This window comes from Chroicocephalus ridibundus, chromosome 4, assembly GCF_963924245.1.
Source record: "Chroicocephalus ridibundus chromosome 4, bChrRid1.1, whole genome shotgun sequence".
Taxonomy (NCBI): domain Eukaryota; kingdom Metazoa; phylum Chordata; class Aves; order Charadriiformes; family Laridae; genus Chroicocephalus; species Chroicocephalus ridibundus.
In genome coordinates, this window is record NC_086287.1 from 73,287,068 (window position 1) to 73,302,384 (window position 15,317).

Here is a 15,317-nt window from a genome sequence, read left to right on the forward strand (position 1 = left end):
GGCGGCGGGGCCACGTCCACCCTTCCCCCGGCGGGTCCCCTTAGGGAGCGGCCGTTGGGCGCCACCGCCCCCGCCCCGGAAGTTCCCGTCGTGCCCCGCACGGGCCGGAAGCGGAAGCGCGGCGGGGCCGGGAGCGGAGCCGGCGGCGGGCAGATGGCGGAGTGCGGGCCGCAGCCCCCCGGGGGTGGGAGCGGGGCTGCGGGGGCGCCTAGCCGGCACGAGAAGAGCCTGGGGCTGCTGACTACCAAGTTCGTGTCGCTGCTGCAGGAGGCTAAGGACGGCGTGCTCGACCTCAAGCTGGTGCGGGGGCTGCCGGCGGGGTGGGGTGGGGGGGGAGGGCTCCGCGGGGAGCGGAGCTCCGGTGGGCCCGGCCCTCCGGGGGCTGAAGCTGAGGGGGAGGGGAGCGGGGACAGGGCAGCGGCCGGCGCAGGGACAGTGGGGTCCCCGGCGGCGCGGGGATCCCCGGCGGTCCCTCCCGCCGCGGGTCTGTCCCAGGAGCTCTCCCCCGCCGCGGGTCTGTCCCAGCCGCTCTGCTCTCCCCAGCAGGGAGGAGGCAGCGGACCTTGCAGGTGTTTGTGTGCTTCAGTGGGAGCCACCTTGTCTTCTTCCACGTTCTCACCCCACGCCAAGGCGCTGCTTGATCACCGTCACCATAATGATCCGGCCCCATAAAACCTCTGAGGCCTATAGAAACAGATGCCTATAGAAACCGATCCTCCCTACTGCACTTTGCCCCCCCGGTATGCAGCAGAGCATGGGCAAATTCATCTCTGCCAAAGGTTGTCCCTGATGCCCTTAGAAACATGCCTTGTTTCTGCATTTTAAAGACCTTTACCTAGAGGAAGTAACTATTGTTATGGCGTGTACGGTACTTAAACTTAGTCCTTTTCTATAGATGAAGTTCCTTTGCTGTGGTTTATACAAATATCTCTTAGGTGGATGCACGTGTGAGCACACTCTGACCCTTCATGGGCAGCAGACCCAGAAAGCCCTGAAGATGCGGGGGCTGGAGGGGTCTTTTGGCTGTAGGCTTCCGTCCTCCCCTGTGCCAAATTGTTATGTCTTTGAATTTGGGCAGAAGACCAATCTTTTCCTGCTTAAAATGTTAAGTGGGATTTGTATTTGTTAGCGTGACTTGATTAGTTGTCCGGTGTAGGGTCAGTTACTGGTAGGTGAGAGGGAACTGACGTTACTGGTCCCGGCTATGCCGGTGCAGCGCCCGTTAAACTCTTGGTGGCAGTAGGTTGCCATGTGGTAGTGGAAACAGGTGCAGGCCTGTGTGTCCCAAAACCCGAGCGGAGGAGAGTCCTGTGAGCAAGGCAGGGAAGTCCCAGGGCTGCTCAGGAGTCCTGCCTTACAGCCATGCTTATTCTCCTCCCGGTGCCTTTCAAACAGAGGGATCTGCCTCTTGAAAAGGAGTTGGTTCTCTACCAAGCAGCGTCAGATCAGGTTTAGAAAAGACCTTTTGAATGTCAGCTTCACTAAGCTGTTGTCAGTCGCACAGACAGCTCTCTGCCTTCCTCTTCCCATCCCCATCTCTCCTACCCTGAAGGAGTGCACAATTTTTAGGCTGCCAGACTAGTGTCTTCTGGCACTGCTTTGCTGCTGAGGAATGGTGATTTTTGGACCCACTGCGTGCGAGGTGGTTGGAATTTGGTTTGTGCTTAGTGGGGAGGTGGCTGGGTAAGAAAAGGAACGAAGGGGCAGTGGCTTCTTCTCATGGTCGTGATGACATTGAGAACATGGCTTTGTAACTTGAGGCGCTGGGACAAGAGAGGTATGAGGTGGCGAGCAGAGTGCTTGGCCAGGATTTAATCTGACAGGCAGGAAGGGGCGAAACATGACTGAGAATTTGGAGTTAAGCGTCTAACCTTTTTGCAGGCTGCGGATACCTTGGCTGTGCGACAGAAGCGACGGATCTACGATATCACGAATGTCCTGGAAGGCATCGGGTTGATCGAGAAGAAATCCAAGAACAGTATCCAGTGGAAGTGAGTGACAGAGAAGGTCTAAATCATTCACAGGTCCCTTCTAGTCCAGGTCTCAGTGACACTGGGGTTAAAATGCCCTGCTTAGAGCAAGGTTCCTCAGTGGTCTGTACTTTTAGAGAACAAATCTTATGAGGAGCAGCTGAAGAAACTGGGATTGTTTAGTCTGGAGAAAAGGAGGCTGAGGGGAGACCTTGCTCTTTACAACAGGAGGGGGTAGCCAGGGGGGGTCGGTCTCTTCTCCCAAGTGACAAGAGGAAGTGGCCTCAAGTTGCACCGGGGGAGGTTTAGGATGGATATGAGGAACAACTTCTTCACCAAAAGGGTTATCGAACACTGGAACGGGCTGCCCAGGGCAGTGGTGCAGTCGCCATCCTTGGAGGTATTTAAAAGCCGGGCAGACGTGGCGCTGAGGGACATGGGTCAGTGGTGAACTTGGCAGTGTTAGGTTGACGGTTGGACTCGATGATCTGAAAGGTCCCTTCCAACCTGGGCAATTCTATGATTCCCCAGCCGGGCTATGCTGATGGTAGTAATGAGGAAAGCTGAAGTACGTATGGCGTGTCTCTTTTTACAGCAGAGCTGCTATTTTGGTACATACTACCAGCACCTTGGGCTAGAAAAGATGCCTGTCATGGCACTGGGGATGGGAGAGAGCCCGGCTGGTCTGCGGGATGTAGGCAGATGTACCAAATGTTGCTGTGCAACGGGATCTAGAGCAGGTATAGATGAGGCTTTCTGGGTGATCCAGCCTTGATGTATGACGGGGTAAGGGAGGTGACAACCTCTCTGAGACATTGGGGCTGGTCTGGGTGCCTCCAGAGGTTGATGCATGTCACTCCTTTTGACTTTGCGCAGAGGGGTGGGTCCTGGCTGCAACACACGTGAAATAGCTCACAAACTTATCGAGCTGAAGGCAGACATAGAGGACCTGGAGCAGCGGGAACAGGAGCTGGAGCAGCAGAAGATGTGGGTTCAGCAGAGCATCAAAAACGTTACAGAAGACGTGCAGAACAGTCGATATCCTTTGTGTGAACTGATTACTCCGTCTCCATGTTTGCTTGCTGGGCTGGAGTGCAGAGACCTGAGGGCTGGGTTGGTGCTGCCCTGCTCAGGGCGGAGGTGTGGTGGTGACCTGATGTTGCTGGAGGGTCTGTGCTGAAAGGGTCAAGAGGCAGTGCCTGCCTTTGAAATTAGGATAACTGTCCGGTCTGGGAACCATCCTTCTCTGTGGTGCACGGCTTCTCGTCTGGCTTTGAAGTAAAAAATGCTGTAATGTTTAGCGTGGTGAGAGAAAGGCTTCTCTCTGAGCCACAGGTGCCACTTTCTCCAGTGCAGAGCTACTCTTGTGGCTTGCCTGTCTGTGGATGTCAGCTCTGATGAGTATGTAGCTTTCTGGGAATGGCATTTTTTGCGCTCAGGAAGGAAACGTCAGGTGCCCTTTGAGTTCTCTGTTTGCTCAGGAAGCTGCAGCCTTTCTCCTTAACCTTGGAAACGTTAGCGTATGTGACACACGAAGATATCTGCAAGTGCTTCACAGGTAAGGAGATGCGTCTCCATCGTAAATATATAACTCTGCAGCCCTATCAGTCTGTCCCAGCTGCTCTCCTTTCTCCAGGAAAGAGGAGGCAGCAGCCCACAGGCTGCCCGACAGCATCAAGTTAAATGTAGTGTGAGCTCTGATGCCATCCTGGGTTTGTGTACCACTGAGCTGTAGCTTTCTTGTTGCCATCGGAGGGGACAGGTGGTTTCTTTTACTTGTGTTTAAAGGAACCTAGCTGCTATTCCTAAGGAAGTCTTTTTGCTGGGTGTCACTATTTAGGTGTATGTGTGTTACGTTAGAAGCTTTTTGAGGGCTTGGGTAGGCGATGTTCTAATAATAGGAAGCAAATTGTATTGCATGGTAGAAATCTGGGTGTAAGCAGGAAAATGGTATAAAAAGTGGTCCCTCAGCTGCATCTTGCCCTCTACCAACGAGAGGGAGGTAGTGAAGAGCGGGACAGAAGGGAATACACAGCTTGCTGTGACCTCGCTCCCTTGTCTACTGCCTTTCTAAAGCTGTGAGGTGCCTGTATAAAGAGCCGTGTGTCCTGTCTCTGTGGGGCAAAAGTGAAGAAAACCCACAGGAGTCTCTGTTTCTTCTCTATTGCCAATTTTAATGATAGCTGTAGGACCAAAAAAAATAAGTAGAAAATCCCCGGTGGCCAGCACGCAATACAGCAGCCTGCAGTATATAAACTGTTCTCAGCTGTGGCGGCATAGATTTGCAGCTCCTTTCTGCTTCGGTGGACTCCTGACCTCTCCCGACCCGGTGCAACCCACATCTGCTTGCTTGCAGCAGTGATTGAAGCTGTTTATCCTGCCCTCACCCCGCCAGCCATGCGTAATCTCCCCCTTGTCTGGCTCTGTCCTCATCTCTCCAACCTCTTCTCACCCTGCGCTTCATCAGCTCGTCTAGTTTTCATCTTTGCCTTCGTGTGCTTTCCTTTTTCACCAGACTTTACGCTGCTCGAGTTCCTGCTGGTAACTTACGCATCACCACCCGCTTTGCTTTACTCTCTCTTCTGATTTAAGCTATGACTTTTTGGGGGCAGGGAGCGGGTTTTCAGTTTGACAGTGCTTGGGGCCAGATAACTTCTAACAGTGTGGAAGAGCTTACTGGAGACCAGCAGACAGCTTATTGCTTGGTTGATTGAGCGCTTTGCATTTTATTGCACCTGTTTTTTTTGTAAACTGGTTTGCATCTAAAGTTAGACCTCACCAAAATGCACAGAGATTAGGTCTTACTGAGCGCAGGTCTGAATTCCTGCTAGAACAGAGGCTTGATCCATGTTTTTCCATTGTCTGTTCAGTTTTCCTGTATGACTTCCCCCCACCCCCTCTCCTGAGCGTTTGAGCCTTGCAGAGGTTCTTTGTTGGACCTTTTGTGTTGTTGAGCTGTGGTGCAGCCTGCTGTTGAACTCACTTTCTCAAAGTGAGTTAGGGCTTGAAGATTTCCATGCTTGGACTATTGTCAAATATGGATTTATTACTTGGTTTAATTAAAAAAAAAACAAACCAACCTAAGAATATGTTAGTTTTTAGTGACTGGGAAACGTAATTTCCCCATCTGTGGCTGTGATGGATTTAGCACTTGGAGAATCAAAAGGGAAGTGGAAACACACTGCACAGATTTGTAAAAGTAGTTGGGATGTAGCTATCAAGGGCAACAGAAACACAACACCTGTATTTGAAACTAATGTGTCTTAAAGCTTGAGCTTGTGTCTTTGAGCTTTATTATGCATTTTTAATGTCTCTTAACAATATTTTTCTTAAGCGCAGATTTGTTAAAGGAATCCCATCTTATTGACAAATCCTGTGGTATTTTTAATTCCCGTACCTTTTGCTGATCTGACCTTTGATTGCCTGCCTGAAATTAAAGAACGTGCTCTTCTGCTGTCTGCTTGCTCTCATCGCTCTGGGGATCTTCTGTGTTAATTATCAAGCGAAGCTTAATGCAGAATACCGGTGAAGTGTGAATACTGACCACACTAAAACTTAAACATTCAAAGTGAAAGCTGCTAACTGCTCGGTCTGAATGTTCACAGCGCTGGTATTTCTCTGTTCACGTTTTTCTAAACCCCAGTATGGACTGGAAGCTGCTCACCTGTGACTGTTGTGTTATTAGGGGCACGGGCCTTAAGGAGCTGTGGAGCTTGGAGAGATGCTGTCAGCCTGGCTCCCAGCCCCTCTGTGCAGGGTCCAGTACAACTAGCACCAGGCAGCTCTCTTGCCAGTAGAGACTGGGGGGTGTTGGTTTCGGGTATCAGTACTCCAGCACCGAGGCTGCCATGCTGTTGGCAGTCTGGCTCCTGGGCCTATTCGACACCCTCTCTCTGCTGGCACTGCAGCTCTTCGAGCTGTGAGCTCTTTCATTTTTAATTCACATTGAAAAGCTTGTGACAACAGGGTGAAGGATCCTTCCCTTAGGATTCAGATGTTCTTAAGAGTGAATTTAAGCCAGCCCTTCTGAGGGAAAGAAAGATTAGTCCTGTTAATGATGCTGCTAAAAAGCTCTAGGATTGCTTTGGAAGAAACTTCGCAGGTTCCTTGCGCCCCGGGGAGTTGGCACATTGGGAGCTGTATGATATCCGTAGCAGCTCAGATGGGTGTAAATGGCAATCTTCTGCAGAAGGGAGTGTGGGAGACGGGGGCAGCAGGTGCGGGGGTGCTTTGAGGAGGGGCTCTTTGTCAGTGCTTAATTATAACGATAACAGTTTGTGCCCACCGAGTGCTGACCAGTCTGTTTTCACAGGAGACACCCTCCTTGCGATTCGAGCCCCATCAGGCACGCGTTTGGAGGTTCCCATCCCCGAGGTGAGTGATAAACGCATGGGCAGGGTGCAGGAGTGTGCGTGTTGGGGCAGGGGTTGTTGTTGGATTGACCAGGCTGGGAGTTGGTAGTCAGGGGTTTGATGGAGTCGGAGGAACCAGCAGCCCAAGGAAGGCTCCAGATATTAAATAAGTGCCAGCAAAGTCTGTTGTTTGGAAGTACATGAGTAATTGCAGGAGCATCAGGGGAGAGGATAGTCCTGGTTGTCAGGGGAATTCTACGTGGAACTGTGCTGAACCGTCTGGACAGCATGTCTTGCCTCTGGGAAATTCTGTCCTGTTTGGAAAGGGCATTTCATGTATGAATGTGTTTTGCTTTTAACTTTTCTTAGGGCCTAAATGGGCAGAAGAAGTACCAGATCCATCTGAAGAGCACAAGCGGTCCCATTGATGTTCTCTTAGTAAACAAAGATGCTTGGAGCTCTCCTCCTGTCGTACTACCCGTCCCTCCCCCTGAAGACCTCATTCAGTGCCAGGCAGTTGCACCCTCCAAACCACAGATAGCACCGCTCGCCCACTTCCAGGAGGCATCCGTTCCCAGCAGCACCCAGCCCTCTACACCGACACCTACCAGCACTCAGGACCATAGCCCTCCCGCGCAGAAACCCGCCAGCACAGGTGAGAGGGAGCCTACAGGAGGCAGAGAGGGGATGGTGGCAGACAAAGGAGAGGACGTTCCTTGTCAGCTTCCGGCAAAGGGGGCACCTCTGCCTTTGCTGCCATGAGCCTTTTCTTTTGTCACCATTAGCGGGTCTGGCTGTGTTAATGGAAATAAGACACTTGACTTGACGGGGGTAGTGCCAGTCTGGACGAGCAGCGGTGGGGGAGAGACTGGTCATGCAGATTTGTTGATGAGCAGAAGTTTGTAAAAGGGTCTTTTTGAGTCTCATGTTCAACTTTCAGTTTGAAAAAAAGACTGTCAGAAATACTCGATTGGTTGGTTGTACCTTTGTCCAGCCAAATTTTGAAAGCCTCTAGCTATGGAGATCCCCAGCTTCCTTGGTGAGCTCTTCCAGGGCTGCAGCACCCTCTCAGTGAATTTCTGTTTCCTGATGTCTGGATCCTTTGAGCTGTATCTCGTGCCTGTTCTGCATGTTACAACGTTTGGCACCACCGAGAAGTTCTTAATTTTTGTAATTGCCTCTCAGGTAGCTGCGAGCTGCTGTTAGATTGCTCTTAGACTTCTCTTTGCCTGGCTGAAAAAGCCCAGCGCCTTCCCACCCCTCTTTGTAGGCTGTGTGCCACAGGCTGTCTTGGTAGCCCTCACACGGATCTTCTCCACATGTTTCTCGAACGGGAAGATGGCCAAAACTGGAGACCGTAGTCCAAAGTGCAGCCTCAGCCCTGAGCAGGCAGATAGTAACTTCCTTCCCTTACTGTGCTTCTCCTGGTGTAGCTCACTACCTGGCTCATGTTAACTGCTGCAAGAGCATGTTCTTGATCTGGCACCACCAAGGCTGCTCTCCAGCAGGACCTGGGAGTTTTTTCTGGGTGAAAGCGAGAAGCCTTCTTCCTATGCAGCCGTTTGTGCTTGGCCGGTGTTGCTAGTGAGGGTTCGGTCTGCGCTGCAGCAGCTTGCTTTAGGGCTGGTGGGCGATTGCAAGCCTCTGTGTGTCTGTTGTTTCTTCCAGAATGCGGCGTCTCAGTGGCAGAATCCAAGACCAGCGGCGACTTTGACCCCCTCAGCACTGCGTCTGCATCGGCCGGCCAGCCAGCCGGCTTAGATACCCAGCCGCTGCAGTCCTCTGCCTCCCTGGACAGCAGCTCCGTCCTACCCAGCCCCTCTACCTCCTTCGAGCCCATCAAGCCCGACCCCACAGGAAGTGAGTATGCTCCCTCGTTTTGCGTGTCGCTTCAAAAGCATACTGCTTGGAGCGAGGGAAAGGCTGCAGGTCCTGGAGGGAGAAGCTGAACTCCGTTCTGCCTTCACTGTCAGCCAGACTTTGCAAGGGATGAGCATTTCCCTCTGAGGGTGCTGGGAAACCTCGTAAGAAGGTGACTGTGTCATGTCTAGTGTCCTGACGCTTCCTGTGGCTACAGTACTAGAAAATCGGCGAGGGACACTCGCGTGACACGCATCTCTGCTGTTACGTGTAGGATTATTCCCTTTCAGTCCCTTCTCTAGTACAAGGTCCAAGCTATAGAATTTCCAGCTGTCACTGAGAGCACCTTTGTAACTTGTGGGGAGTTTTCCTTTATTAGGAGAGCTCTTGTCTCTGCTTTCCTCAGGAATATTTTTTATCTGTAGTGACCTTGCGGTCTGGTCTTAACAATCTCACAGCGTATATTTGGGGAGCTCCTTCATGTGCTTGGTGAGGTGAAAGGGGCTTTAAAAAAGGAACATTTCAGCTTTATGCCGGGAAATGGCAGGGCGGCCCAAGGAGAGAAAAGCATCCTCTGGGTAGGACACGCTGCTTGAATGTTTTGAAGCCCACCTTCACTGCAGAAAGACTCTAGGTTAGGGAGTTACGGTTAGAAGAGGAAACCTTGCTCAAATGTAGCTCGCGCAGTGCTTTTCTCACGCTTCCGCTGCCGGCGTGTCTGAGAGAAGCTTGGAATGTGTGTCTTCATCTTGGAGTAGCCTGGATGGTGGAATTAGGCCTTTGGTGTGTGTATAGCCCACCGTATCCCAGTGGGCCCGTGCCGACTCTCTGAAGGCACGTCCTCATCCTGCACAAGATAAATCGAGGGGGTGTACAGAAGCTGGCGCCGTGTGAGCCTTACATACAGGCGATTACTCTAGAGCTGCTGACTGTGATAACATGTTCGTGTCCCAGGGCTCCTACAGATCTATTTTAAAGTAGTTGAGCATAAGTATTTTATTCCTTATCATTTCAGCAGAAATATGTGACATGGGGTGTGGGAGCAGAATTTCTGGATGACACAGGATGATTTGGGCATGTAAGGAGTACAGCAGGTGATAACGCTGTAAAGCATTTCAGACTCTTCACGTAACGATGCAAACTATTTGGTTTATTGCATTTGCAGTACTGGAACTTCCCAAAGAGCTGTCAGAGATGTTTGATCCAACAAGAGGTATGTTCATTCCCTGACCACGGCTTTCTTCTGTGCCCATCCAGCCCCAGAAGTGGGACAGTTTGTTTTATTCACTCCCTTTTGGATTATTTTGGGGTTGTGGTTTTGTAAGGTGCTTGTGGTTGTTGGTGGCTGCTGGATCTCTTTGGTTAGGCACTCTCAAAATGACTGGTTTCTGTATGTGTTTTTCTGTCTTTATGTTGCCAGTAACCTCTGGTAGTTTGCCCTACAGTGTGCAGACGAGGGCTTTCCTGTCCCCACGCCAACGCTAATCTGGGCTCTGGCTTCCCATGCTCTTTCTCCAGCCTGTCGGCACCATGTAAAAGAAAAATCCCTGTTCGTCTTGTTCCAGCGGTAGCCTGCCCGAGGCTAATCCACGCAAATAATCTAGGAAGATAGTCTTCTCTCTTTGAAATATCCCTCCGTGGTTTTGGTGGTGCCGGTAATTTTGGAGCGGTAGGGGAGGGGATTCCTTGTGTTAGGAGTTCTGCCTCTGGCCAAGGAATGTCTGGGTGTCGTTGCCTAATGGTGGGACGGACTCTGGGCTAAGGGCAGGAGAAGTGAAGGAATTTGGTTTAACACAAGCCTAAATTGGGAAACGTTGGGGGTTTTTTGCACTCTTACTTCCCTTCAATGCTGGCATAATCCTTTCTAACCCCGCAGCTAGGCAGAGCTGAGTACACATGAGCGTTTTTGTGGTGGTGACAGGACGCGTACAACAACAGTCCCTAGTTCTGTGCTCTCGCAGGTGCTTTGTGAAAGCGCTGTCTTTGTGTAGGGACCCCACAGTCCCAAACGCAGACGCGGAACCGCCTGATCTGTGTGCTGGGAGCCCCGGGCTCCGCGCTCGGGCTGGAGAACACCTTTCCTCCTCACTCAGTACCCGCTGCTGTAGACAGTGGATAAAGTCTTGGTAATGACTGAAGGCAGCTGAACAGTTAATGTGACTTCACAACGTGAAACACAAACTGCTGCGAGGCCCCTGCCCATGTAGAAGATCTAGCTTGACCCAAACTAACTACTCCGGGACACTATTAAAAAGATGTTTGCTGTTTACAGTAATGTATGTTGTTTTATGGAGAATTCTTCCCAATTTGGAGGGGGAAGGTAAAGAAGGACAAAAGGAAGGACAAAAGAGCCAACAGCTACAGAGACTGGAAAAAAGCAACACTACAGACTTCGGAGCAATGAGCCTTGCAGCGTGCTCCACGCAGCCTCTTTCATCCCTGTGTGATCTCAGGAATACTGCCCTGGCACTGGCTGCTGCTTTTAAGGCTATGCAGTTTAAGCTGCAAGAGCCTGGAGAGTTCTTCCTTAGAATTACTTTTTCTACATGGTTTTCTCTTTCTTCTGAATGGCTGCTTAATAACTGCTTGTTTTAAACTCGTATCCTGGAAAAAAAAACTTGAATTTCAACACACACATATACACGCCCTGCTGTATTACCAGCCCTGATCTAAGAATGCAGGCTCTGCATTTAATTGCTCTTTATTGAAGCTGGTATTAGTCCTATCTTGTCCCTTGGTGTGGAAATTCTCTCATCTCATGGCAGTGAATTAGGTAGGTTCCTGTCCTCTAGGGAATAGCCTGCTGTGGATAAGTGTCTTGAAAACGGGCTCATCCGAGGTTTCTTTTGTGAAAGCTTATTTCAAGTGTGGGTAGCGTCTCATCAACCCTTTTAGATCATAGAATCATAGAATCATAGAATTGTTGAGGTTGGAAGGGACCTTTAAGATCATCGAGTCCAACCTTTAGCCTACCCTGACAAGAGCCACTTCTAAACCATGTCCCTCAGTGCCCCATCTACCCTTTTTTTAAACACCTCCAGAGATGGTGAATCCACCACCTCCCTGGGCAGCCTATTCCAATGTTTAATAACCCTTTCAGTGAAAAAATGTCTCCTAATATCTAATCTAAACCTCCCCTGACGTAACTTGAACCCGTTTCCCCTCGTCCTATCACTTGTCACCAGGGAGAAGAGGTCAGCCCCCATCTCTCTACAACCTCCTTTCAGGTAGTTGTAGAGGGTGATAAGGTCTCCCCTCAGCCTCCTCTTTTCCAGGCTAAACAACCCCAGCTCCCTCAGTCGTTCTTCATAAGGTTTGTCCTCCAGGCCCCTCACCAGCTTTGTGGCCCTTCTCTGGACACGCTCCAACACCTCAATGTCCCTCTTGTAGCGAGGGGCCCAAAACTGAACGCAGTACTCGAGGTGGGGCCTCACCAGTGCCGAGTACAGGGGGATGATCACTTCCCTAGTCCGGCTCACCACGCTATTCCTGATACAGGCTAGGATGCTGTTGGCCTTCTTGGCCACCTGGGCACACTGCTGGCTCATATTCAGCCGGCTGTCAACCAACACTCCCAAGTCCTTTTCTGTTGAGCTGCTTTCAAGCCATTCTGCCCCAATCCTGTAGCGCTGCATGGGGTTGTTGTGACCCAAGTGCAGGACCCGGCACTTGGCCTTGTTGAACCTCATACCATTGGTCACAGCCCATCGGTCCAGCCTGTCCAGATCCCTCTGCAGAGCCAACCTACCCTCAAGCAGATCAACACACCCGCCCAGTTTAGTGTCATCTGCGAACTTACTGAGGGTGCATTCAATCGATCGAGTTAGATATTCACTATCTTAACTTGGTCAAGCGAGAGAGGTATTCAGAAAGTTGTTTTCAAACGCTCAGCTTCTTAAAGAAAAAGCATGTGCAAGTCAATCTCTTATCTGCGTGCTTGTCTGTCTGCCCTTCAAGTGCCTCCTGAACCTACCAGCCAAGAGTAACAAGGCTGGAGGAAGGAATGACATTTCAGAAATAATTAATTTTTTTACAGTTCTGTGGGGGCAGTACAGGAGAGAGAGTCTGGGGCAGCAGCTAGCATGGCAGTGCAGGGGGAAGACACGGCCCGTATGCAGGCGACTGGCGTACGGTTGAGCTACGGCAGGCAGAAACCCCCTGCAGAATTTTTTGATGTAGCTTGGATTGTCTGACACGGATTTCCCTTTGCCCGTGGCAGGAGGCCTGCGGCACACGCCGTGCCTTAGCGGAGAGAGGATAACAGGGGTGAGGGGCGGAAGAGGCTGGGAAGGGCGGGACACGGCACAGGAGCAGAGCGGGAAAGCAGAGTACATTGCTTAACCACGCTTGTCTCTTCCCCAGAATGTATGAACTCTGAGCTGCTGGAGGAGCTGATGTCATCTGAAGGTGAGTCTTTGAGTCGCCTCTTCATGGCATGGCCTTCCTTGGGGAGGAGGACCACGCTGTGTGACTTTACCCAGCTGACAGCCGTGCCACTGCAGATTCCCCCTCATCTTCTCTGGGACACAGAGTGTTTGGGACACAGACTCCGTTCTCACTGTCTCGCCAATGGCTGAGAGGGACCAGAAGAGCCTGTCTCTTCCGTATGGCAAGGCTGATTTGAAGCAAGCTCAAAGACTGTTGCTGTGAGGTGGCCTCCTCATGGCTCTGCAGCTCAGCGCCCATTGGCAGCTCTTGGATAGGTGTGGGAGTTCTGAGTTTTGTAACCAGCCCTGGGCTTCTCTTTCCGCAGTGTTTGCTCCCTTGCTCCGCCTCTCCCCTCCGCCTGGAGATCACGACTACATCTATAACCTGGATGAGAGCGAAGGCGTCTGTGACCTCTTTGACGTGCCTGTCCTCAACCTCTGACTTCTCAGCGCGGCCGTGAGCCTCGCAAACACAGACCGTTTTGTAACGCTTTGGAAAGTGTCTATTTTTGGATTCCTTTTGTGCTAGACCTCGATGAGCGAGCGATTCAGAGATTCTCTCGTATGGACTCAGAACCAAGAGATGTGGACTTGCAGGCCGGGAGCTTCCCCGTAGCTTATTCCTCTTCCTCTCTTGCACGTGCGAGGTGCATGTGCAACTCGCCCCACCGCATCTCTCTCTCCACTGGATTCTTGGCCTCACTTCAAAGGGTCTGTGTTTTGAGTGTTCCCAGTTCACCCGTAGAGTTTGCCCATGTGCCTCTCTGAGCTTCCTCAAATCTGCATGCCTTGGTTTTTCCTGCACTCCTAGAGGCACTTTGCACCTCCTAGGTACCAGCTGCTACAAGGAGCCCTGATATCGTGGTCAGTTCACAAGCCCGGAGGTAGTTAGTTTGATTTCTCAATGTGAGTGGTTCAGCTTGGGGCGGTTTTATTTCTGAATGATGACAAGGCCGGGGGGAGGGAAATGGCACCAAAGTGTCCATTTCTTCCAGTGACTCCAGACCAAGCAAGTATGTTTTACAAGAAAAAGCACTTTTTTTAGCCAGCGGTGCCTCCTAGTGGGACTCGGGAGTTGAGCGTTCCTAGTAGGAGCCAGGAGCTGAGGCTTTCCCTGCTTGTGCACCAGCAGGAACGCCCGTTCTGTGTGCTCCAGTCTGCTGATGCGCGAGCCTGGGGGCTCCAGCTCCTCGTACGGCAGCTGTGCTGTTTCTACAGGCCTAAAGAAGAGGTGCCAGTATGGTTTTTGTTTTGTTTTGTTTAAAATTTTTATTTGTTTTTGCCTGAGTGAAGAGATGTTTGAAAGGATAAGACTGCTCCAGCTGGTGCCTGTAAGGTACTCCAAGGTACATCAGAGCCCGCTCATATTTGCGAATAACTGTCTTCTCCAACCATTGCACTTGAGCCTTCAACTGTCTAAAAGGCGACCAAGCAGTAACAATTCAGTAGTACTTTTGCTGTGACAAGTTACGTAGGTGTTGTCAAAATAGTGCTTCCCCCCCCGCCTTTTTCTCTCTTAGCATCTGCTCAGGATCAGGCTTTCTGTATATTTGAATTCGCTCCTCTAGTGTCCGTATCCATGCTCCCAATTCCTGATCCTGTGACAGGTCGCTGCCTAGCGTGATGCTTTCTCTGCATCATTTTTCCACGAGGTTTTCTTCATTGCGTTGTGATGGAAAGTCTGCCCTTAGGTTCGTTATGATGATCAGATGGTACCGGTCGTTACGATGGTCTGGCGGTACCAGATCCTGGTGCATTTTAGTTGGAGCAAAACGCCCTGATGGATTTGTGTTGTATTTTGCAAGCCCCGACTTTGGTTTTTGATCAGATCCTCTATTTGAGCGTCTTCAGTTTTGCACATCTTCCTGCTGACGTGGTGGTAGCAGCCGTCCTGCCTTCCCTGCTCCGCAAACTGCCGAAGAGAGGGCCAGGCCAGGAGCATGGCTGGCCATCGCAGAGAGGTAGCTTGTAGCCATCCACGTAACTGGCTGATGTTTAACTTCTCCGCTTAGCTGCTCACCGCCTGTGAACCACACAACCAGCTGGAGCGCCAGCAGTAAAAGATGTAAAGTCTTCAATTCCTGGAGGCCGTGGAGGTGAGAAGAGTATGTGCTTGGGACCTGCGTCCCCGAGGTGGCTCCTCGGGCCATCCTGTTCTGTGTGGCACTCCTCCAGAAGAGCTCGTTCCTCTCTGCAGCCCTGAAACACCGTCGTCCTCTTTGGGAAAAGCATGAAGAATTCGGGAGGAACAACGGGACGCTCTCTAGTTTGGCAGCGGGCAGCTGCTGCCAGCCACAAGACAGCCGTGGCGTGGGACCCCGCCGGGGGTGACCTTCCAGCCCGCATGCAGCCAGTCCCCGAACCTTCCCTCCTCCGCGTGGAAGCTGACCGAGCTCCCTCAGTCCTGCGCGCGTTAGCTAGGCTCCGTGGCTTTGGTGTAGCTCGAGCTCTTCTCTGTGTACTGCCTGGCCCTCGCCCTCCCTCCAAGTGTTTGTGTTCGCCACCTTCGGAAAAGGATAACCTAGAGAAAAAATTTACAGTTGCGAATGAACTTTTGATTCATATATAAAGATTATTTTTATACTTTTTTTGCAAGGAAAGAAAAATTGCCTGTAATATTTGTACAGTGTTCTCTGACGTGAATAAACAAACACACAGGAAAAAAAAAAAAAAAAAAAACCAACAAACTTTCCAGAGTTTCCCACCCC

At 51.1% G+C, this 15,317-nt stretch overlaps 1 protein-coding gene across 1 annotated transcript; it reads left to right on the forward strand.

Annotated features, from left to right (window-relative positions):
- Positions 1-96: 96 nt before the first annotated feature.
- On the forward strand, positions 97-15,175 carry E2F4 (E2F transcription factor 4). Its single transcript, XM_063334048.1, has 10 exons — positions 97-300; positions 1,882-1,991; positions 2,847-3,008; positions 3,485-3,528; positions 6,283-6,344; positions 6,692-6,977; positions 7,991-8,182; positions 9,348-9,395; positions 12,545-12,589; positions 12,936-15,175. Exons 1-10 carry the CDS (start codon positions 154-156, stop codon positions 13,049-13,051), a joined length of 1,212 nt encoding a protein of 403 aa, XP_063190118.1. The 5' UTR covers positions 97-153; the 3' UTR covers positions 13,052-15,175.
- Positions 15,176-15,317: the final 142 nt, after the last annotated feature.

Excerpts from the sequence above, each read along its gene's own strand:
- E2F4 (XM_063334048.1), top strand. The coding sequence starts at position 154 with ATGGCGGAGTGCGGGCCGCAGCCCCCCGGGGGTGGGAGCGGGGCTGCG. Across the intron at positions 8,183-9,347 it reads CAAGCCCGACCCCACAGGAA|TACTGGAACTTCCCAAAGAG; the intron begins GTGAGTATGCTC and ends TTGCATTTGCAG. Across the intron at positions 9,396-12,544 it reads GATGTTTGATCCAACAAGAG|AATGTATGAACTCTGAGCTG; the intron begins GTATGTTCATTC and ends TCTCTTCCCCAG.